The 24,008-nt window shown below is 42.3% G+C and overlaps 2 protein-coding genes across 7 annotated transcripts in view; one reads left to right on the forward strand and one right to left on the reverse strand.

Annotated features, from left to right (window-relative positions):
* The window catches only part of LOC123758250 (uncharacterized), a 32,710-nt gene extending 16,177 nt beyond the window's left edge, over window positions 1-16,533 (reverse strand). For 3 of the 6 annotated variants that reach the window (XR_011228066.1, XM_069322515.1, XM_069322510.1), the window contains exons 1-6: window positions 16,388-16,496; window positions 9,093-10,196; window positions 8,456-8,610; window positions 6,191-7,052; window positions 3,519-3,616; window positions 2,485-2,629 (exon numbers count right to left, since the gene is read on the reverse strand). Coding sequence is in view for 5 of the 6 variants with exons in the window: in XM_069322515.1 (XP_069178616.1) it covers window positions 2,485-2,629; window positions 3,519-3,616; window positions 6,191-7,052; window positions 8,456-8,610; window positions 9,093-10,167 (2,335 nt within the window). In the remaining variant the exon portion in view is untranslated. The other 3 variants (XM_069322514.1, XM_069322513.1, XM_069322511.1) reach the window with 3 other exon arrangements.
* Window positions 16,534-19,136: 2,603 nt separating this feature from the next.
* Window positions 19,137-24,008, forward strand: part of LOC123758251 (uncharacterized) — a 12,428-nt gene continuing 7,556 nt past the window's right edge. The window contains exons 1-2 of the mRNA XM_045742413.2: window positions 19,137-21,149; window positions 23,582-24,008. The exon at window positions 23,582-24,008 is cut by the window's right edge and continues 77 nt beyond it. Of these exons, the coding sequence (XP_045598369.2) occupies window positions 19,325-21,149; window positions 23,582-23,934 (2,178 nt within the window). The 5' untranslated portion in view covers window positions 19,137-19,324 and the 3' untranslated portion in view covers window positions 23,935-24,008. The remainder of the gene's footprint in view (window positions 21,150-23,581) is intronic.

Below are 24,008 nucleotides of genomic sequence, written 5' to 3' on the forward strand. Positions count from 1 at the left end.
TGCAGTGTTGCACAGTTTAAAAGTTAAGTCTGTCATTTAGTGTATGGCCAGTTATACCAATGTTTTGGAGAGACAAGACGAACAGGAAATACAGACGACACCAGCAGCATTAGAAGCAGGGGGAGCAGTGTGAACCAGATTGCAGAGTGTTAGTTTGTTAACACTTTCGCCCGGGCATGACGCAGCATTGCGTCATCCGTTTACTGTCGGTAATACCGGGGATGACACAGCATTGCGTCATCCAATTCAAATAATTGCCAAAACTCAGGTTTTTATCCGATTTTTTTGGGACTGGTTTTAAAATGTGCGCCGATGTCTTCCCATTTTCTTTGTTGAGCCTCGTGGCCCTCAGGCGGCTTGGCACACTCCGTAGGCCCATTGTTTTAGCTCCACTGTTGTGACCAATGTCGCCTCCCCTCGCATCTCAAACGTGTGAACATTTCGGCTATTTTCCGTGGCTATATTTCTTACTGCGGCTTTAGAAACTATCCACGCTTACTCCACGATGGATAGTGATCATGAACAAGGCCCTTCTAGGAATAAAATTGCGAAAAAAACGCTTGAAAAGGGCGGGAATTGGGAGTCTAGCTGGAAGGCGTCTGAGCGCTCACTCGCGGCTATCGCGTAGCCCGTCTTCAACTCGTTGGCGGTTGGAGCGTGACCAGGTTTTTTATTTTATATGCTAATGTTCCTCTAGAGAATTCTATTGCGAACCCATTGAGACCAAAATGAAAGACCTAGGACGAAAAGTGAGGTGACCAGAGTGAAAATAGTGAAAACATTTTATCGCGTTTGCGGGCTCCTGGGTAACTCGTTCACACTTTCTCTGTTTGCTGCGGGTAATTAGCCGGGCTTTTGGAGTTTATATGCATTTAGTGCTGTAGAGAAATCTATTGCGAACACAATGATACAAAATTTAATCTCGTAGGACGAGAATTAAGGTGACAAAGTTAAAGAGAGTATACACTTTTCAGAATTTACGCGCGCTCCCGTGACACCCTGGGTCCCATATCGCACAGTTGAGGGGTGGCGCGCGGGGTGAGCGAAAGTGTTAAAAGGCGAACTTTACATCAAGAGGACGAAAGGTATTAGTGAAATTTCTTCATCGTTGTTTCTCCGTCTTCTGATGTGTAGTTTGGTCATCATATCTTTAGCCACATTATTGTGACTCATCTTCTTTCCTTCACCTTTATTATTATTATTATTATTATTATTATTATTATTATTATTATTATAATTATTATACACACAGAAAATCACACTAACGTGATATACATCAATGAGAAAATCTACTGGGGCTGTGAGGCGAGTGAACCCACGACCAAGGCATTGCCAGCCACATGCTCTACCACTGTATCACCAGGACTTGTTAAAAGTCATACAACTGGATTTCTCCTGAAATCACAGGAAGTCTAGAGGCCTCCTGAAGCCAGCCCATGTTTTACGTATGACCCCGAAGCAATTGGGCAAAAGGCAAAAGTTTTACATATGCTCTTCACCCGAGTGCTTGTTGGTCATACGTAAAACTTAAATTGGGTTCAGGAGGGGCCTCCAGCCTTCCTGTGATTTCAGTAGAAATCTGGTTGTATGACACACAGAGATCACAATAACGTGATGCATCAAATGAACAAATCCACAAGGGCCGTAACGAGGATTCGAACCTGCGTCCGGGAGCATCCCAGACACTGCCTTAATCGACTGAGCTACGACAGGGTTAAAAAAACTTTTTTAAAAACCTTTTTTTTTAAACCGGTTGAAAACCGGTTTCAACCCTTTTTAACCCTGTCGTAGCTCAGTCGATTAAGGCAGTGTCTGGGATGCTCCCGGACGCAGGTTCGAATCCTCATCACGGCCCTTGTGGATTTGTTCTGGTTGTATGACTTTAATAGGTCAGAAATGGTACAGTGGTAGAGTATGCGGCTGGCAATGCCTTGGTGTGTATTTATGTATTTCTGTATGTAGGTTAGATTAGAATTTTATAAGCACTGCAATCACCTTCTGTGTTTGATTGTTCAACAAAACACTGTACTATATGTTTAACAGATCTCTAACCTTGTCCATGGAGGACAGAAGAAAATGTATATATGCTGGTTAGCATTGTAAATGTGTGGCCACGTCTGTGGAAAAAAAAAGATGGTCGCGGGTTCGCGTCACCTCACAGGTCCAGTGGATTTTCTCATTATTATTATTATCATCATTATATTGATATATGCACATACACATATGAACATATTTATGGGTAAACATACAAACATGTACATGCATATAGACGTGCACACAAATCTTGTTTGTAATGACTAAACACAACAATTATTTAATAATTCTCCAAGATACCCAACAGAATTTCCCTTCACATGTGCAGTAAAAAGTAAGTTTTCCTGTTTATATTTTTACTAGTCATTGAAAAATTGTAATAGTTAACACATCTGGTGCCTATAGGCTGGAACTGTAACATGCAAGAATTACAAAAGGCTTTATTTTTACCTTTAGACTTTCTGGGAACTGTGCCATGGGTTGGCAGAGACAAGACTGGCACCTCCAGCACCTCCTCATCCTGAGAGTAAAGGCGATCAAAGGTATAGTAGTACCTCTTGCTGCCAGCACGCCATGTGAAGTTCACATTTTCCACCTGAAGCCAAATGGAGGGATGTGAGGTGCAGTTGCTGAGGCAAGGATGCATCGTGTGGAAGAGATGCCGGCCCTCACCTCCCCTAGTTTTTCTCAATAACTGATACAAGTGCCTCTGAGTATGCTGTACACTGTGAACCAAAATCAAAATTAAGAACTATATGAAGAACAATTATATGAAGAGTAAAACACAATCTTTCAATAACTTTTCCGAAAGTATACTGTCATGTTCAAAACGTAGCTTGAAGAATTTTGTTTTAAATATTTACACTTTGTTATTAATTCTTACATTATACTGTACTGGTTTCTCGTTTCTTTTTGTCAACTAATATATATACAGTGGAACCTCGAGTGGCGAGCGGCTCCAGTTACGAGCATTTCGAATAACGGAAGAAACAGGAGGCCAGACACAGGATACAGAATGGGAGATGAAGTACTTCATAAAACGGACAGAGACAAAGATCTAGGAGTTGATATCATGCCAAACCAGTCTCCTGAAGCCCCACATACAAAGAATAACATCTGCGGCTTATGCGAGACTGGCTAACATCAGAACTGCCTTCAGGAACCTGTGTAAGGAATCATTCAGAACCTTGTATACCACAAATGTAAGAGCAATCCTGGAGTATGCGGCCCCTGCATTGGAGCCCGTACCTTGTCAAGCACAAGACGAAGCTGGAAAAAGTTAGGCCAGCAGGGAGACAAAACAGGAAAACAAAAGCATTAAAACAAGACATAAAATCATGCTTACAAATTAGAAGAGAAGTTAACAAAATGATATGGAAGGAAAAATATATAAAACAAAAATACTGTGGGTGAGATGAGACATGAAGAAACAATTAAGTGTTGAAGACACCACAAAGCAGGAGGCCAGCTCTTAATTAACCTACCTCAAATGGGATGACTGGAAGCTGCTTCTCAAAGTTAGGGTCAAGGATGTAAGGCAGAACCCGGCCATTGTGGATGGCATATATCTCCATCATGTAACCTGTTGTTACACACTCTTGTCAGATTACATATATAAGGAAGAGGTATCACAGTGTTTTACACATGACAAAAAACACACGTAAGACAAGACTACTAAACATACAAGTACACAAACATATAAAATGCAAACAAACCCAAAACACTATACAGTAATGAAAAGGGAGAAGACATGAAACTTAAAGTATGGAAGACATTGTAAGACAGCACACAGCCTCTCCCATAAATTTATAATTTATTAAAACTAAATTGCATTTGCAGTACTGGATATAGGATTATATCCAAAGCCTGAAATCTGGAAACACTTTCATGGTGAATATGTGCAAAGAAAGAATGAAATGTGCAAACTTTAAATTAATAGTTTCAAAATGCGTTTGTATGAATTAAGGGTTTTTGCGCCACTAGACACACTACACACTTTAAGAGAATAACATAGAGCACCTAGAAGAGTGTAGAGATAATATACAAAAATTCCATTAGGATTTAGGCAGAAACAAATCAGTAGGCCAGATTAAATTTCATCATGGATCCTGAGGAAATGTACTCAAACTTAGCAACCCACTACAAATTATTTTCAGGTATCTTAGCATAGAGGAAACCTTGCTGACATTTGGAAAAGGAGAAACGGTGCCAATCTGTAAAAAGGTGACTGAGAAGAGCCATGAAAGCAAAACCAGTATAACTGACTCGTGTGGTAGCAAAATCACCAGGAAAAGTAACAAAACTAAATGAATGGAATACTTCAAAAGAGCAAACATAATAATAGGCAGTTTACTTTTGAAATGAAAGGCAATGCTTTTAAATTTACTTAATTTTTATGACAGGGCCATTGAGAATTTTCAGGAAAGAGATGGCTGGGCAGATTGCATATATTTGGACTTTAAAAAGTTTTTCATAAAATCCCACACAACAGAATGTTTTGGATGAAAACAGTTCCTGAAACCAATAGATGGATGAGAGCAGTGAAAAGAGCAATGAAATAGACTGAAGGAATGTCATTTGTGTAGCCTCAAATTTCATTACTAGTGCCAGTAATGTTCCCTGTCTATATAAATAACCTATTCACTCGAATGTGGAGGTTTTGGGGATCATACAGGGTTCTGGGAGCCCTGTATCTTATTCATGTGCCTGGGCACCAGCGCCCTTGTGTGGCTTTGAGTCATGTGTCTCGTCTGGGTGTGTTTTCTTTGTCTTGTTTCCTGTGGAGCTCCTCCATCTCAAGTAGACTCCCATTTGTTTTCCTTCTCAGAGGGTAGTTAGCTTCAGGAAGCCACAGGGAGCTCCCCATAGAAAACCAGCATTGAATGTAATGAAGTGCCAATTTCTGGATGCGCCCCAGTAGTTCCCCAACACCCTCTCTCCAGGTTGTTGAGGGGTTTGGTTACATCTACTTGAGAACTGAGGGTGGAGTAGCCAGCTGACCATAGGCTGTCTCCATCCTCCCCTCAAACAAGTGAGGGAGGTGGGGTGAATAAGCTGACACTAGTTTGAAGAGATTTCAATCATTAGTTTACATTGTTGGGAAGAGTTCTTGTGGTGGTTCTTGAGACTGCAGTTTCTATTGAGGCCAGCAGTGGTTTGTTTTTTTTGCTGACTTTCTGACAGCTTCCCCGATGGTGGAAAAATAAATAAATGCCCTAAATGCCACCGCTCCCTGCACCTCTGTGTGGGGGGGCCAGGTTCTGGTGCTGATGCCCGGCAGGCCAACAGAATTCCGTGGCTGATGTAACCTGACAGATGGTATACTATCAGTGATAGTAGCTTCAGAGAGCCACAAAGAGCTCCTCCCAAAAAACAATGATTACCAGTGATTACTATGCTAGCCAAATGCATAAAATGCTTGACATCATCACAGACAAACAACAGAGAATGCTTCATGACAATATGTCAGTCAATAAATTGTGTGGTTTCAAGAGAGCTGACAATTTCATGTTCTACTTAGATTTAGTCTTAATAGAGTACAGTGATGTAGGTAATTATGTGTTTATACATCTGACGTCTCACCTCCGAGGGAGCTACTTCCAGCATAATGATGAGCTCAAGGCTGCTACTGAGGGGTGGTCTCATGAACAGCCAGAACACTTCTATAAAGCTGCCATAGTGAGTTTGAACAAGGACACTCAACAACAAATGCATTGAATTCAGAGAAGACTACTGTATATTAAAAAATACCGATAAACAGTATGCGAGTTATAGTGTAGTTGCTTTCATGTTATAAAGTACACCAGGGGTACCGAACTTAATGACAGCCTCACTGGTAAATCAATCATCCAAAAGTTAGTATAGTACTGCTCTATGAAAAAATCCAACCCCACTTATCCTTACTGCAGCAAAAGAAAAACTATTAACACTACTATACTGTTTAGGTATTTTGCACATGCTGATTTTGCAAGTTAGTAATTTTATCTTCTTAGTCTCCTGTCTTATACAGTTTATCCTCACTGTCATGTGACATGCATCAATTTTCTCATGCTCATACCTATTATACTGTACTGTAAATGACAAATCTTTTGCATGGACACCATATTTCAAAAAGGTTAGATCCATATAAAACTAAATAAATACTCTAGAGACTTACCACTAAATATCTTAACTTGTTTTCTGTCTATCCACAGTGACAGATCCCTGTCAAGTTGCTCCTGTCTTTGTTCTTGACCTTGATTCTTTCGCCTATGATCAAGACGTCTATATCCATGACCTCGACGCACCCGTCCACATTTACCAATTCTTCTCTTATTCTTTTGCTTCCTATCAATGTCAAAAATATTTGTACTACTTTTACTTTGCACCAAAGTACTGCTACTTATTTTTTCAGTATTTCTGCTGGTTGCAGCCTTGTTGCTGTTAAAAACGTTACTACTATTGCTAATGCCAAAGGTGCTACTGGGGTAGCTGCTCCTAATATGGCGAAGACCGATGCTGCTGCTGCTACTAGTTCTGCTGTCTCTCTCTATAGTCCTATCACTGACTTTTGCTGCAGTAGTGCTTGTGAGTGCATAATCTTTCATGGATCCAATACAAATTCTGAGTCTAAAAATGCAAGCTTTGTTGAAGCTTTTAGCACATATACCATCAAGTAATCTTGTACTTCTAACATTTGCTTTTTCTACATCATTAATGGGGATATAAATACTACTGTTAAACACTGAAAGCACATAACAGTTGCTTATAGGATCACTGTTACTAGTGTTGTGCATATTATGATCTATATCAAAGGCAACATTATTGCTCTGATGAACATTAAATTTTTTTTTCAAGATGTGTTTAGTATCACCAAAGGCGATACTTGCCCTACTGACATGGTTAACAGTATTGGAGTTAGCGGCATGCCTGTGATCCATGTTAATAATAGGTTGCTGCTGCTTTACATTTATCCTTGCATGGTGGATATATTGCCACTTGCTCTCAGCATTCTTGCATGCTCTGCCATAGCAATTATTCTGTAAAAATAGAAATGTGTTTCAGGTACTAGTGAGGTCTGGCACTACTGCTTGCATCAATATACAGTAACTACAATATGTAAGTCACACTCAATGTTTGGTGTTCTCACACCAAACAAACAAACAATTCACCACAAACCTACTTGATCTTCAACATACTTACGTACCCCACAATATTTGTACAAATCAAACAACATTTTTGCTAGTAATTTTCACATTATATTTTTTAATTTCCCTCTTTCAATACTAAAATGGTACCTTCATTTACGATTCTAATCCGTTCCCAGAGACGCGTTGTACACCAAAAAATCATAAACCAAAATTAATTTTCCCTCAAGAAATAATGTAAATTGAATTAATCCGTTCCCCACACTAAAAAATATTAACTTAAAAATACATTTTAAACCAAATACCACTCATATTTTGTTCTACAGTACAGTATGTATATCTTACCTTTATTGAGGACTCTTGTTGGCATATGGAAGACAGTGAGGAGGAGAGGTGTTAGTGTTTGAAAGGGGAGTCCCCTTCCATTATAACATCAGGCAGTGATGACATTTCTGGGGTGCTCTCTCTCCTACATTTTGCAGGCATACCACTGAGACCTGGTTGTGGCTCACTGCTTGCTTGTCTTACTAAGAATCTGTCTTAAGACACTTGTTTATTCTTATGTTTTACCACGTGTCTGTAGTGAGACATCACATTCATTCACTACGAATGATCACTTGTTTTTCCTCTATCACCATCCTCACAACTATTTTCTTAGGTTGAACATTACCACTGACTTTCTTGGAACCCATGGCATGATATATACTGTACAGTAATAAGAACTTATGTTCAGAAATCAAAAAAAGCACAAAAACAATGAAATTCTTCACAAAAAATTCAAGCCCGATCATCACTAGGCGGAAGACACTGTAAGCTGAAGCGCCACGCGCTCGGTGGACCCGTACGTGTATCTTGAGGTTATCTTGAGATGATTTCGGGGCTTAGCGTCCTAGTGTCCCGGTCCTCGACCAGGCCTCCTTTTTGTTATACTCCCCCAGGAAGCAGCTGACTAACTCCCAGGTCCCTATTTACTGCTAGGTAACAGGAGCATCAGGGTGAAAGAAACTCTGCCCATTTGTTTCCGCCTCCACCAGGAATCGAACCCGGAACCTCAGGACTATGAGTCCGAAGCGCTGTCCACTCAGCTGTATAAACAAACTCCGAAAATCGAGGCAAACAACGAGTACCGAATCAAATTTTTCAAAGAAATTGAGTTCGAGAACCAAAAAATACAAAAACAGGGACATACAAAAACCGAGGTTCCACTGTATAGATAATTTATATAGGAGTCTGAGCAAAACTATCCAACAGTGTTCTTTATTCTGCACTTCTTAAGTCAATTGAGTCACACTTACCAAAGCCATGTGAAACAGAGGCAATTGAAGAGAGTCTTTTAACCCTGACACTTGTGGTTGAGTCTTGATTAATGTTTTGCTGAATAGACTGGAGGCCTCTTGACCCATACTTGAATGTGATGGAGGCGAGTACTGAGTTTTCATTTGTTGACTATCTGTGACAATTAACAAATAATAATAATATTAATAAAACCAGTCCACCAACCAAGCCAAAATAAGGAAAGTTAAACAATTTTTTTAATTTATGACTAACCAACGCTGAGGACATTCCTGAGCCAAACCAGGTCATCAATCTATACACTTCTCGTCTTTCCCTTAAAGAACAGGTCGAGCGAGACAATTGCTTTATACCATCAACATGTTCATGATTTAACTGTGCTCTTTTATTATGCTAATGTCTATCTTGAGGTTATCTTGAGATGATTTCGGCGTTTAGCGTCCCCGAGGCCCGGTCCTCGACCAGGCCTCCTTTTTGTTACCTTTTCTATACAAGTACAGTATAATTACACTACTTGTTGTAGGTCAAACCATTACAGTAAAACATATTTAATAGATATAGTATTTCCAAGTACTTATTTAGAAGAAACTCACTGTAAAAACATGTATTATGAAAGTAGTAGTTCATAATAATATTCACCATCGTAAAGCAACTGACTTGAGTCTCTCTTCAGCACTTGCTGCCTCTTGTTCTTCTGCACAGGCATCTGTAAGACTGGTGTGCGTTTGTCAACAGGTGACCTGAGTCGATTCATGTATGCACTAAAGCCAATATGTATTTTCGTCTTTGGGGGCTGCTTGGTCATATATGTGGAAGTTTGTGGCATGTTCTTGTCTTTATCTAAAGGTCTCTGTGATTTCTGTTTGTTTTTCTGCGAGTACATGTATTTCTGTACTCCATGTTTGTTTTTTATTGGTGTTTGTGCCTGTGATATCTGTTGGTTAAATTTGATGGACGACTGTTTCCCTTGTCTTTGTATGAGGGTTAGTGATTGATTTTCATTTCTTTGTGTTTGTGGCACAAAACTATTATTGACTGAAGGTTCTTGTATTTGTGACATTCGATGATAGTTAGCCAGATACTTTATCTTCTCATCATTTTTGCCATTTACTTTTAGCCCTTGTGGTGTGTGTGTGTATTCTGTTGACATACGAATCCATTGTATTAGTTTACTGTTATACTTTGGTGTCTTTGTAAGTGACATTTGCCATTTGGTTTCTTCAGACATTTGTGCTTCATTTTGTTCACTAATTCTCTGCAGCCACGACAGATGCTTGATCTGCTTTAAGTGGACTTGCATTAACTCTTTGTTATACTTAGTTTGTTTTGATAATGATTGTTTCATTAAATTTAAATGTATGCACTTCCACAAGTGTGCGCTCCAAACCTGTTCCAACAGATTTGTATAGGGTAGTGCTATGTTGTTTTTGTTTGTTTGTTGTAATGACCACAGAAGTGATATGAGGTCCTTAGACCGCAGACAAGTTATGTCAGGAGAGCGAATAATGGCAATCAAAAATGTAGTTGGAGTGAAGGCAGTTGTAGTTTGTGTGGCAGAGGCAGCTGTGGGTTTGACACTGGGCATGGATGACTGGGTAAAGGGCAAGGCTATAGCTGACAGTATTGGTGAGGAGTGTGTGGTGAAGTGCACCGCATGCGTAGCGTCAGATGGTGCAAAAACTGCAGCAGACAAAACCACAACCAGGTGTATCATGGTGATGATGCCTCATGTCTCCCACAGCTCTGGTGAAGAAATTTAAATTGATTAAAATGAAGGATAATATGAGTGCATTATGGTATTTCTTGGCTTGATGTGATAGCAAAGGGAATGAAATAAAATTATTAAAATTATACAAATATCAAATAACAAAAACATTTACTACAAATTAAAAAAAGCAAAGTAAAATTTGCCATAGCTAACCATAAATGAATGCTAAATAAGGGTAACCAATAATCAAAGGATGAATATGAAATGGTTAACTTTTTTAATATTCAGAACTAACAACTGTAACAAATACCTGTTTGGAAGCTTGCAAAAATTAATTGACCCCAAGGGATTGTAATAAGGCAACTAAAGGTAAGGGGCCACTAGTAAAAGTGAGAGGAATATGGAAATGAGCAGGATTAAATATGAACTACCAAGAAGAAACATTATAAAATCTGACAAGTTCAATATAGCCAGAGAAAATGTCTTAGCGAAGGTATCATACAATGATAATAAAGAGATGGACCAAAAGGATGAAGAAAAGTGATATGAATTAAGAGGGGCAGAAGGGACTCAGTGGTGGTACTGTTTTGACCAAGGATATCTATTTAGAAGAAACAAGAGTTTATAAAAATTAGTAGAGAGTTGTCAGTTGAGTTTGTTGCTGGTCAGTTTCTGCTACTGTTGAGTTACAGTGCTGCCGGCAATATGATCAAGCACAGTAGTAATGTGTAAACTACTGGCTCTACAGTATTTATGAATTTGAACTTAGTGGTTGACTAAATAGTAAGCTGTCAGTGGGATAGTTTTTTATAGATTGTTTTGTTAAGTGTTTGGGCCGAACACATCAGATTCAGATTCAGATTCAGATGTTTATTCAGGTAAGGTATATACATACAAGTGATGTTACATTAATGGATTGATATATAGATAGAGCTAGTACATACAATGCCTAAAGCCACTATTACGCAATGCGTTTCGGGCAAGAAAAACATTAATATCTAGAACTTAATACTAATTGAGCATAAAGAATAAAAAGTGTTGAGAACAAATACAAATAAAGATAAAAAAAGGGGGAACATGACTGAAAAAGCAGCACAAATACAATAGGTTGACAAACAGTGTTGATTAAAAAAAAAAAAAAAAAAAAAAAAAGAAAATAACAGACATGGGTTGACAATAGAGGAGTGAGGTAGATTACAAGGAATTTATTAGGTAGTGTTTAGTTTTTATCTTAAACTGGTTGAGAGAGGTACAGTCTTAATTTAACATGGTTGGGAAGGTCATTCCACATTCTGGGCCCCTTGATTTGCAGAGCATTTCTAGTTTGATTAAGACGTACTCTAGGAATATCAAAACTGTATTTATTTCTGGTGTGGTGCTCATGGGTTCTGTTACAACCTTCTATGAAGCTTTTAAGATCAGGATTGGCATTATAGTTTAGCGTTTTATATATGTATAATACACATGAGAGAATGTGCAGTGACTTAATATCTAACATATTCAGAGATTTGAGTAGGGGTACCGAGTGATGTCTGGGGCCAGAGTTGGATATTGTTCTAATAGCAGCTTTGTGTTGGGTAATTAGAGGACGTAAGTGATTTTGGGTAGTAGAACCCCAAGCAGAAATACCATAGTTGAGATAAGGATAGATAAGGGAGTAATAGAGAGTCACCAGGGCAGGGCGTGGTACATAATATCTGATCTTAGAAAGAATGCCCACAGTTTTTGAAACTTTTTTTGATATATTTAGAATGTGTCCCTGGAAATTCAGCTTGTGGTCAATGAGAATGCCAAGGAATTTGCCATCTAATTTGTTACAAATTTGGGTATTGTTTATTTTGAGATTTATTTGATTAGAGGATTTATTGCCAAACAGAATATAGAAAGTTTTGTCAATGTTAAGGGTGAGTTTGTTGGCAGTTAGCCAAAGATGGACTTTATTTAGCTCAGTATTTACTGTGGCATTTAGAGCAAGAGGGTCAGGACTGGAGTAAATGAAGGAGTATGATGAATGGAGTAAATTCACATTCACATTAAAGAATGTGAATGGTTATGGTAGGAGCTCTTTACAGAATGCTGCCTGGAGAAGCAAGTATATTCAATTTGGTCAAGGTGGTCTGTGAGGAAAGATTGCATCAGTTTTGCCAGCACTATTTTCCCTTAGGAAATGTCTTAAGGGAAAATAATGCTATTGTGTATCTGCCACTGTGTTCCTATTGATATCTTACAAATTATAAATGCAACTTACAGCTCACTCACAGTGTATAATCACAGAGAGTTACCTATAAGAGGATGATGTACTGGTGGACATGTGTTAATGTGTTTGGTTATTAATTTCTTAAACCAATGTTAATTCTTGCCTAGTATATTGTGGGTGTAAATTCTTCCTTCTATCAAATTTGATCTTAAAGTAAATGTCAAGAGGAAACATCATTTGTTATGAGTGTGTGAGTGAGGTTTTGTTAACAAATAGATTGTTACCAATATGTATTCTGCGTCTATCTTGCTCTTGGTGAGAGTGTAGTCATTCTCCAGACACTAAACTTTTAGAATTTCTTTGGTGGGGGCCAGGCCTAGCATTCTTACCAAGTTAGGCTGCTGTTCCAGTTTGTCTTACACTGAAAACCTTTTCCACAATTTAATGGACAATTTGAGGTGATTCTGATTTGTGATAGTTTTATACAAATATCCATTTACATTCCCCACTAGCCACCCATGACAGGTACGACAAATAAAGAAGAGGGAATACATCCTTGGTGAAGAATGCTAATATAACCTGATCCATCTTGAAGTGTCAAGATCCCAGAGAAAATGGGAAGGGGGGGGGGGGGTGACAGTGGAACAAGATTATTAAGAGAGGTCAATTAAGAGAAGATGGGTGGGCATGTGAAGCAGAAGGGCTGAGACATACAGTCTCTGTGAGAAGACTTTCCCACTGACTCACAGAAAATTGTCAATCTATGATCACCCATATTTTACTCCTAGACTCTAGATGAGTCACTAGAAATACTTATTAGCCAGCAGCACCTCAGCATTGACCAAAAAAACACTCACCAGTCACCAACCACACTCACCAACCACCAGCAACACTCACCAACCACCAACAACACTCACCAACCACCGGCAACACTCGCCAACCACCAACAACACTCACCAACCACCACCAACACTCACCAACCACCAACAACACTCACCAACCACCGGCAACACTCGCCAACCACCAACAACACTCACCAACCACCACCAACACTCACCAACCACCAGCAACACTCACCAACCACCAACAACGCTCACCAACCACCGGCAACACTCGCCAACCACCAACAACACTCACCAACCACCACCAACACTCACCAACCACCAACAACACTCACCAACCACCGGCAACACTCGCCAACCACCAACAACGCTCACCAACCACCGGCAACACTCACCAACCACCAACAACACTCACCAACCACCGGCAACACTCGCCAACCACCAACAACACTCACCAACCACCACCAACACTCACCAACCACCAACAACTCACCAACCACCAACAACACTCGCCAACCACCAACAACACTCACCAACCACCACCAACACTCACCAACCACCAACAACACTCACCAACCACCAACAACACTCTCCAACCACCAACAACACTCACCAACCACCACCAACACTCACCAACCACCAACAACAACACTCATCAACCACCAACAACACTCACCAACCACCAACAACACTCACCAACCACCAACAACACTCACAAACCACCACCAACACTCACCAACCACCAACAACAACACTCACCAACCACCAACAACAACCAACAACACTCACCAACCACCAGCAACACTCACCAACCACCAACAACAACCAACAACACTCACCAACCACCAACCACCACCAACCACACTCACCAACCACCAACAACACTCACCAACCACCAACAACACTCACCAACCACCAACAACAACACTCACCAACCACCAACAACAACCAACAACACTCACCAACCACCAGCAACACTCACCAACCACCAACAACACTCACCAACCACCACCAACACTCACCAACCACCAACAACACTCACCAACCACCAACAACACTCACCAACCACCACCAACACTCACCAACCACCACCAACACTCACCAACCACCAACAACACTCACCAACCACCAACAACACTCACCAACCACCGTCAACACTCACCAACAACACTCACCAACCACCAACAACACTCACCAACCACCACCAACACTCACCAACCACCACCAACACTCACCAACCACCAACAACACTCACCAACCACCAACAACACTCACCAACCACCACCAACACTCACCAACCACCAACAACACTCACCAACCACCACCAACACTCACCAACCACCACCAACACTCACCAACCACCAACAACACTCACCAACCACCCACAACACTCACCAACCACCAACAACAACACTCACCAACAACAACCAACTCACCAACCACCACCAACACCCACCAACCACCACCAACACTCACCAACCACCAACAACCACCAGCAACACTCACCAACCACCACCAACACTCACCAACCACCAACAACACTCACCAACCACCAGCAACACTCACCAACCACCAACAACACTCACCAACCACCAACAACACTCACCAACCACCAACAACACTCACCAACCACCAGCAACACTCACCAACCACCAACAACACTCACCAACCACCAGCAACACTCACCAACCACCACCAACACTCACCAACCACCAGCAACACTCACCACCAACCACCAACAACACTCACCAACCACCACCAACACTCACCAACCACCACCAACACTCACCAACCACCAGCAACACTCACCAACCACCAGCAACACTCACCAACCACCAACAACACTCACCAACCACCAGCAACACTCACCAACCACCAACAACACTCACCAACCACGAACAACACTCACCAACCACCAGCAACACTCACCAACCACCAACAACACTCACCAACCACCACCAACACTCACCAACCACCAACAACACTCACCAACCACCAGCAACACTCACCAACCACCAACAGCACTCACCAACCACCAGCAACACTCACCAACCACCACCAACCACCAACAACACTCACCAACCACCAACAACACTCACCAACAACACTCACCAACCACCAACAACACTCACCAACCACCAGCAACACTCACCAACCACCAACAACACTCACCAACCACCAACAACACTCACCAACCACCAACAACACTCACCAACCACCAACAACACTCACCAACCACCAACAACACTCACCAACCACCAGCAACACTCACCAACCACCAACAACACTCACCAACCACCAACAACACTCACCAACCACCAACAACACTCACCAACCACCAACAACACTCACCAACCACCACCACCACTCACCAACCACCACCAACCACCAACAACACTCACCAACCACCAACAACACTCACCAACCATCAACAACACTCACCAACCATCAACAACACTCACCAACCACCAACAACACTCACCAACCACCACCAACACTCACCAACCACCAACAACACTCACCAACCACCAACAACACTCACCAACCACCAACAACACTCACCAACCACCACCAACACTCACCAACCACCAACAACACTCACCAACCACCAACAACACTCACCAACCACCAACAACACTCACCAACAACACTCACCAACCACCACCAACACTCACTAACCACCACCAACACTCACCAACCACCAACAACTCACCAACCACCAACAACACTCACCAACCACCAACAACTCACCAACCACCAACAACACTCACCAACCACCAACAACACTTACCAACCACCAACAACACTCACCAACCACCACCAACACTCACCAACCACCACCAACACTCACCAACCACCAACAACTCACCAACCACCAACAACACTCACCAACCACCAACAACACTCACCAACCACCAACAACATTCACCAACCACCAACAACACTCACCAACCACCAACAACACTCACCAACCACCACCAACACTCACCAACCACCACCAACACTCACCAACCACCAACAACTCACCAACCACCAACACTCACCAACCACCAACAACACTCACCAACCACCACCAACACTCACCAACCACCACCAACACTCACCAACCACCAACAACACTCACCAACAACACTCACCAACCACCAACAACACTCACCAACCACCACCAACCACCAACAACACTCACCAACCACCAACAACACTACGCATCAACATAACCATCCTGGGTTCACTACTATCACCGGATTCCCGGATGCAGTCGTCTACGTCATGAACTGTGACGTCCTACATCTCACTCTCGACATATTTACCTGAATTTACCTGCCACTAACACACTAGTGGTCTCCACAAGGACGGGGAAACAGGTCGCTTGTTTAATCTCCTCTATTTGTCCTGTTGATTGTTTCCAATTTGATTTTAAAGTTCAATCGGCATATACGGCTTCGGCGGATTGGCAGTTTAATTTATTTATTTAATTTATTTAATTTAATTTAACACGCATAACGTTTCGGGAAGTAGCGTTTCGGACATTTTTTCCATCTCCTTTTCTCATAACCTAAGCAGTAAATATGCACCTAGGAGTTAGGCAACTGTTGTGATTAGCATATTAGGAAAGGTCAATAGTTTGGTCTAGGGGTGATGGGGTTCTTGATATAAGCCTCGTTACAGGTTTCCAGCGCCCGAACAAGAGTCACTAAGTAAAGTCCTGTTCTCAGTCCTACATTGTGACTTGTTGAGCTTGAAACCGTTGCTCCTTGTTTGTGTTACATCTGACCTTCTGAAGAAAATGTCCAGATCAACATCCTCTTAACTTGTTCAGTATTTTAAAAGTTTCAATGAGATCCGCCCTGTCATGCCTGGCTTGTAGTGTTGTTAGCCCTGTGGCCTTCAACCGTTCCTGATACGAGAGATGTCTTAGCTCTGGAATGACTTTTGTTGCCCGGTGTTGCACTTTCTCCAGAGTAACTATGTTCTTCTGAAGATCAGGGCTCCATGCTATGATACAGTAATCCAAATGGGGCGCACCAGAGATTTATAGTTGAAGCATTACCTTCATTTTCTTATAGTCAAAAGTACGCTTTATTATCTAAACCATAACTACCTCTTACTTAAACTTCTCCATTATGGAATCCGAGGCCTTGCCCTGAACTATATTCAATCCTGTCTTAGTGACAGACACCAATATGTAGCCATCAATTATATAACCTCCCCCACTCTACCATTAGCCGTAGGAGTACCACAGGGCAGCATCCGAGGACCTCTCCTATTTCTTATATACATCAATGATCTGCCTAATGTATCTGCCCATCAGCAATAAAAATGATGGAAAGTTCCTTGGCCTATACATAGACAAGACACTCAACTTTAACACTCACATACAACACATAACCAAAAAAAGTCTCAAAAATGGTTGGTATACTTTCTAAAATCAGATATTATGTTCCAAACTCTGCTCTCCTCTCACTATACTACGCACTATTCTATCCCCTATCTTACATACGATATCTATCTGTACATGAGGTTCAACCACTACAAACTACCTCAAGCCCATCACCACCCAGAAAAAAATCTGCTATCATAACAATAACAAACTCTGTTTCCAGACAACACACAGCCCCCCTGTTTAAATCCCTAAACATTCTAAACATAAACTCACTTCACACATTCTCTTGTACCATTTACATATACAAAACTTTGTTCCTAAATGCAAACCCTGATCTGAAACTCTTCCTGGACAGATGTAATAGAATCCATAATCACCACACCAGAAATAAATATCTCTTTGATCTCCCCAGAGTCACACTAAATCTGTGTAAACACTCAAATAAAGGCGTCTATGCAACTCACTCCCTAACGAATTAAAAAAGCTGTCCAACCTATGCTTTATTTAAAAGTAAAACCAAAAAGTACCTAATTTCATCCTCATAGTTTCCCACCTTGTTCTTCAAACTCGCACTGTATCTTGTGCTACCCACTTCCCAATATATATAACTAAGTCATACAACGTCACTGTTGTAATCACTGCTCTCAAAGCTCAGTTCATTTATTATGAACCCCATACCCATCTTGTGGGCGGTAGTGGAAAGGGTTACAGAGGCACATAATGGGCTCAGGGACTGAACCCCACAATTCATTTAGCTAAGCAAGTTACAATCTTGATGAGCTAGTTACAAAATTCAGTATAAGTCGTCACAACAACAATGGGTTCGAGATCGACCACAAATACAGTTTCTAAAGTAAGCAACTGACATATGTGGAGAGCTAGTGTCAAAATTGATATGTTTGTCCTGCACACCGCCCCCCATCCAGTGGGCAGCGGTGGATAGGTTACAATCACCTAGTTATTAAGTGATTATTCCCAGCTAGCAAACTATCCCCATATGCAAATTGGGAATATTTGCCTAAGATTTCTGGTTGTTATGTTGAACGGAAATTTTACTAAAATGTACCTCTAAATAATCCTCAAATTATGCTACAATGTACCTGTTGATAATCCTAAAATTTTACTACAATGTACTTATTGATTTTCTTCAAATGTACCTGTTAATATTCTGCAAATTTTGCTACAAATTACCTACTTCAAATTACCTGTTAGATTATAAGGACCTGCCCGAAACGCTATACGTGTTAGTGGCTTTACAAGCATGTAAAAACATCAATGCTATGTACTCTCATAAACCCAATGTACCTTCTTGTGTATATATAATTAATAAGTAAATTAGTCAGCATGTTGTTTCCTATGGAGGAGGGGGGGGGGGGTGTTCTCACCTGAGGGGGTCTTGATAAAAGCCAAATTGTACTGTATGTATAAACTGGCTGCCTGTCACCCGATACAATGAATTATTATTATTTCTTAACTTAAAAGCTGCGTACTAAATAAATGCAACAAAGATTGCATTGTAATGTCAACATTTACAAGCATGGTCCCTACTAAATATGTAAACAGTCAAGGCGGCTTTTTCGGGCAGCCGGGGCGCATCCGATCCCTTGATCGTCGTCGCTCTTAAATCAACAACATTCCTTCTGCTGTAAACGTGTTGCTGGCTCTCTACTGCTGGCAGACTTGGCAGACTATAGTGCTAGCTCTCACTGGAGGCTCCCTGTTGTTGATCGCCAAGCAGATATGGCAAAGTACAGTGCCAACACTCCCTGGCGCCTTGCAACTGCTGACCCCCAAGATATGGCACCCCATACTGCTGATCTGCCAGCTGTAGCATTCTCTGCAGCTGACTGCCCAAACATGGCGTTTCTTGCTGATCACCGACAGTACATGGCATGCCATCCTGGTAACTGCCCAGCCATGGCATTTCCTGCTGTTGACTGCCCAACCATGGTGTCACCAGTTGCTGACCTCCCACCCATGGCGTTCCCGAATGCTGACCGCTCTGCTATTGACTACCCAAACAGAGCATACCTTTCTGCTGGCCAACGAGGAATGGAATTTCCTGTTTCTCACCAACAAGGCATGGTTTTCTCTGCTAACCAACAAAACATTTCCTTCCCTACTGCCGACGGACAAGACATTTCGTTCCGAGCCGCCGACCGACCAGACATGGCGCTCGGTGCCGCCGACCGACCAGACATGGCGCTCGGTGCCGCCGACCGCCCAGACATGGCGCTCGGAGCCGCCGACCGCCCAGACATGGCGCTCGGAGCCGCCGACCGCCCAGACATGGCGCTCGGAGCCGCCGACCGCCCAGACATGGCGCTCGGAGCCGCCGACCGCCCAGACATGGCGCTCGGAGCCGCCGACCGCCCAGACATGGCGCTCGGAGCCGCCGACCGCCCAGACATGGCGCTCGGAGCCGCCGACCGCCCAGACATGGCGCTCGGAGCCGCCGACCGCCCAGACATGGCGCTCGGAGCCGCCGACCGCCCAGCCATGGCGCTCGGAGCCGCCGACCGCCCAGACATGGCGCTCGGAGCCGCCGACCGCCCAGACATGGCGCTCGGAGCCGCCGACCGCCCAGACATGGCGCTCGGAGCCGGCGACCGCCCAGACATGGCGCTCGGAGCCGCCGACCGCCCAGACATGGCGCTCGGAGCCGCCGACCGCCCAGACATGGCGCTCGGAGCCGCCGACCGCCCAGACATGGCGCTCGGAGCCGCCGACCGCCCAGACATGGCGCTCGGAGCCGCCGACCGCCCAGACATGGCGCTCGGAGCCGCCGACCGCCCAGACATGGCGCTCGGAGCCGCCGACCGCCCAGACATGGCGCTCGGAGCCGCCGACCGCCCAGACATGGCGCTCGGAGCCGCCGACCGCCCAGACATGGCGCTCGAAGCCGCCGACCGCCCAGACATGGCGCTCGGAGCCGCCGACCGCCCAGACATGGCGCTCGGAGCCGCCGACCGCCCAGACATGGCGCTCGGAGCCGCCGACCGCCCAGACATGGCGCTCGGAGCCGCCGACCGCCCAGACATGGCGCTCGGAGCCGCCGACCGACCAGACATGGCGCTCGGTGCCGCCGACCGCCCAGACCTGGCCCTCCGTGCCCCCGACCGACCAGACCTGGCCCTCCGTGCCCCCGACCGACCAGACCTGGCCCTCCGTGCCCCCGACCGACCAGACCTGGCCCTCCGTGCCCCCGACCGACCAGACCTGGCCCTCCGTGCCCCCGACCGACCAGACCTGGCCCTCCGTGCCCCCGACCGACCAGACCTGGCCCTCCGTGCCCCCGACCGACCAGACCTGGCCCTCCGTGCCCCCGACCGACCAGACCTGGCAGGGTATATTGCCAGTATTCCCCGAAGGCTTCCTGCTTCTGACCACACAGATATGGCATCCTATCCTGCTGACTGCACAGGGTTGTGTGCCAACACTTCCTGGAGGTTTCTTCCTGCTGACAGGCCTAACATTACTCTCCCTGCTGCTGACCGCCCAGACATGGCAACGAATAGAGCCTGCAATCCTTGGAGATATCGGCCATTTCCCTTCTCCTCTAATGGTATTTAACAGTATTTCTAACTTTTTTTTAATATTTACAAAAATGATCTCTTGTATTTTTACATAAAAATTTGGCTTAGGATAGTACTTTCTTACAAAGCCACTATTGCAGCATTTTGGCCATGTTTAACGCTAACAAATTTATTTAGTTTTACTGTACATTGAAAATTTGCAGTGATATGCAGGTTAACGGAAGTACTGTATTGTCAATTTTAATCTTTGAAATATACATGCCATTGTAAGATTTTATCCCATGATGCACATAATCCTAAACTGTTTTAGGTATTGTAAGAACTTGGTAATTAAGTTTCCGCTAACCCGAATCTCCGAGTAATGTGAATGAATTCACATTGAGTTTTTATCTTTTAACCTGAATAGGAATTCAAATAAAAAGATTATGCAGAATGAGAAGCTTGAATAAACTTTAATTCAGGTGCTTGACTTCTCAATTAAAATCAAAATTTAGGTTACTGAGATTTCTGCCAAATGAGAAACCAGAATAAATTAGAATTTGGTCATGTTTTAATGTTCCTGATAAAAAGTTGGCTAACTCGTATGGGGTGGGCCCCACGTGATTCGGATTACTGAGTGTAGACAGCACTTTTTCAACATTTAAAATGCCCACTTGCACATTATTCCCAATCGGTATTTGAGGGCTCCAGTAAACATCTGCCACTTTCAAACGTGACAAGATTTTTAGGACACTTGGGGCATGGTTTTTAACAATATAGGAAGACAAAAACCTAGATATGAATGCTATTTTTCTGTGCACATACAAACAATGCCCTGTATAAATTAAGTAAATCAGATTGAGGAATGTCAAAGATATACTATAGTTCCTAATTCTAAGGTGATGTTCATTGGTAATATTGCATCCATCTTGGCACCTTCTTTTGACAATTACTTGCGTTCGTCTAAGAATAATTCCAAGTCAGGGTTACTGTTGAGGTATAAGTCTTTGTAACTAAATACAGTTGAAAGGCGGGACCAAAGAGCCAGTGCTCAACCCCCGCAAGCACAACTAGGCGAGTACAGTTACTATTTCTGAATCTAAGACCAGAGTTCAGTACTGCATTATCCTCTTCATTGAAGTTAATTTTTGTTGTGTGGGTGTTGTTTGGATCCCAAGATGTTAAAGACGGCTTTTATGTTTGTTTTGCTCTTTTTAAGTTTGTTTACATGGAAGGATAGTTTAGCTCTTATTATATAAGTGTTGAAAGAGTTATCTTGTTGGAAATTCTTTTGAGGCTAGACCAAGCTTATATTAGTCTTTATATTCATGTTTCTTTTTTATGACTTTTGATTAAATATACCATTTGGTAACGATAGATTATGTTACTGTTGTAATGTAACCAACAGTAATGTTACTATTGTTTCTTTCATTAGGAGAGTACATTGTACTGTATGTTGTAGATCCTTATCATTTTTATAAGAAAGATACAAGTCATGGATGGTATTTAATTCTGATTTCAGTTGATATGTTAAAGATTGTAATATAATACCATAATTAATTTGTTTTGTAAGGGACAGGAAGCCTTTGTATTTATATACCGGTATATACTTTAGGCTTGTATTGAGTCCCACACCACCACTAACCTCGAACTACTGACTCTTCCCAGGATGCAGCCCCCACAATAGTTACCTAACTTCCAGTTACCTGTTTAATTCTAGGTTAAGAGAGGCATTGGGTAAAAGTAAACATACCCAACTATTTTTGTCCTTTCTGGGAATCAAACCCCAGGATCCCCAATTGCAAATCAAGTCTAAATGTAAAAGTTCCATGGTATTCCATGGTAAGCTACATGTTATAAAATACATTATATTTATAGTGATACTATCTAGTATCTATTCCAGTGCCATTTTATAGAACAATGTCTTAACTATTTTGATTTATGCTATAATTTTGAAATAAACATAGTTTAAAAATTTGTGGTGAATCATCCAGAGACTGGTGACTTTGCAATATAGTAAACTACTTTTAAGTTAAATTGTGTGAATGTGAATGCTGCTTGTCATGGAAACAAGTCAAGTTGTACTAGGCATGTCAACCATGCATGGGTAATGTCAGCCTTCTTGGGTGAGCTAACCTCCTCGGGGGTGTCACCACTGCTTTTATTGAGTTCTTTGAACATCTTTATTAGGATATATACTGTATTTCCTTAATGTTGGACACCTTTTATACATTTATGTTGTGATTTCTGTTACTAATACAGTATTGTTCTGTATTGCCAGCTTAACTATTTTCTTAATATGTTAAGGCCTGTAATTATTTACCATAAGGAGCAAGATTAAATTTTTTAGAGAGCCATGAAAACACATGAATTAGTTAATTATATTTTTTTGTAAGATGAAGATTGGTTAATATATTAAATAGTAATGTTTTGTTGCATATACCTGTACATCCATATTGTATCATGCTGTCTATTTTTGCAGATTTCTGCCAACCAAACAAAATATTGAAACTGACAGCTGTACCATATATATTTACCTGTCCCCAAACCGATACAGAATTCACAGAACTCGATGAAGCTGAAATAGGGAACACTCATCAGAGTGAACTAGCTTATCATTGTGACAGTACAAGAACTGTATCTGATGTACTAAGTAAATCTAAATATTTGGAGAAAGGATGCTCAAGAGAGAGATCAACGAGTCAAATAAACATCACAAATAATGCAAAATTACAAGAACCTTCCATAATAGGAATTTTGAAGAAAGACTGGGCTTCATCTGGAGAGAATATACAGCAAGATGAACTCTACCCAATTCTGGTTACAGGGGAATGAAGTTTATAATATGAAGGCTGCAAGCTGTATGAGCTCTGCAGTGCAATCCACTGAACAGAACACCACCAGAACAC

Source organism: Procambarus clarkii, chromosome 11, assembly GCF_040958095.1.
Source record: "Procambarus clarkii isolate CNS0578487 chromosome 11, FALCON_Pclarkii_2.0, whole genome shotgun sequence".
NCBI classification, from domain to species: domain Eukaryota; kingdom Metazoa; phylum Arthropoda; class Malacostraca; order Decapoda; family Cambaridae; genus Procambarus; species Procambarus clarkii.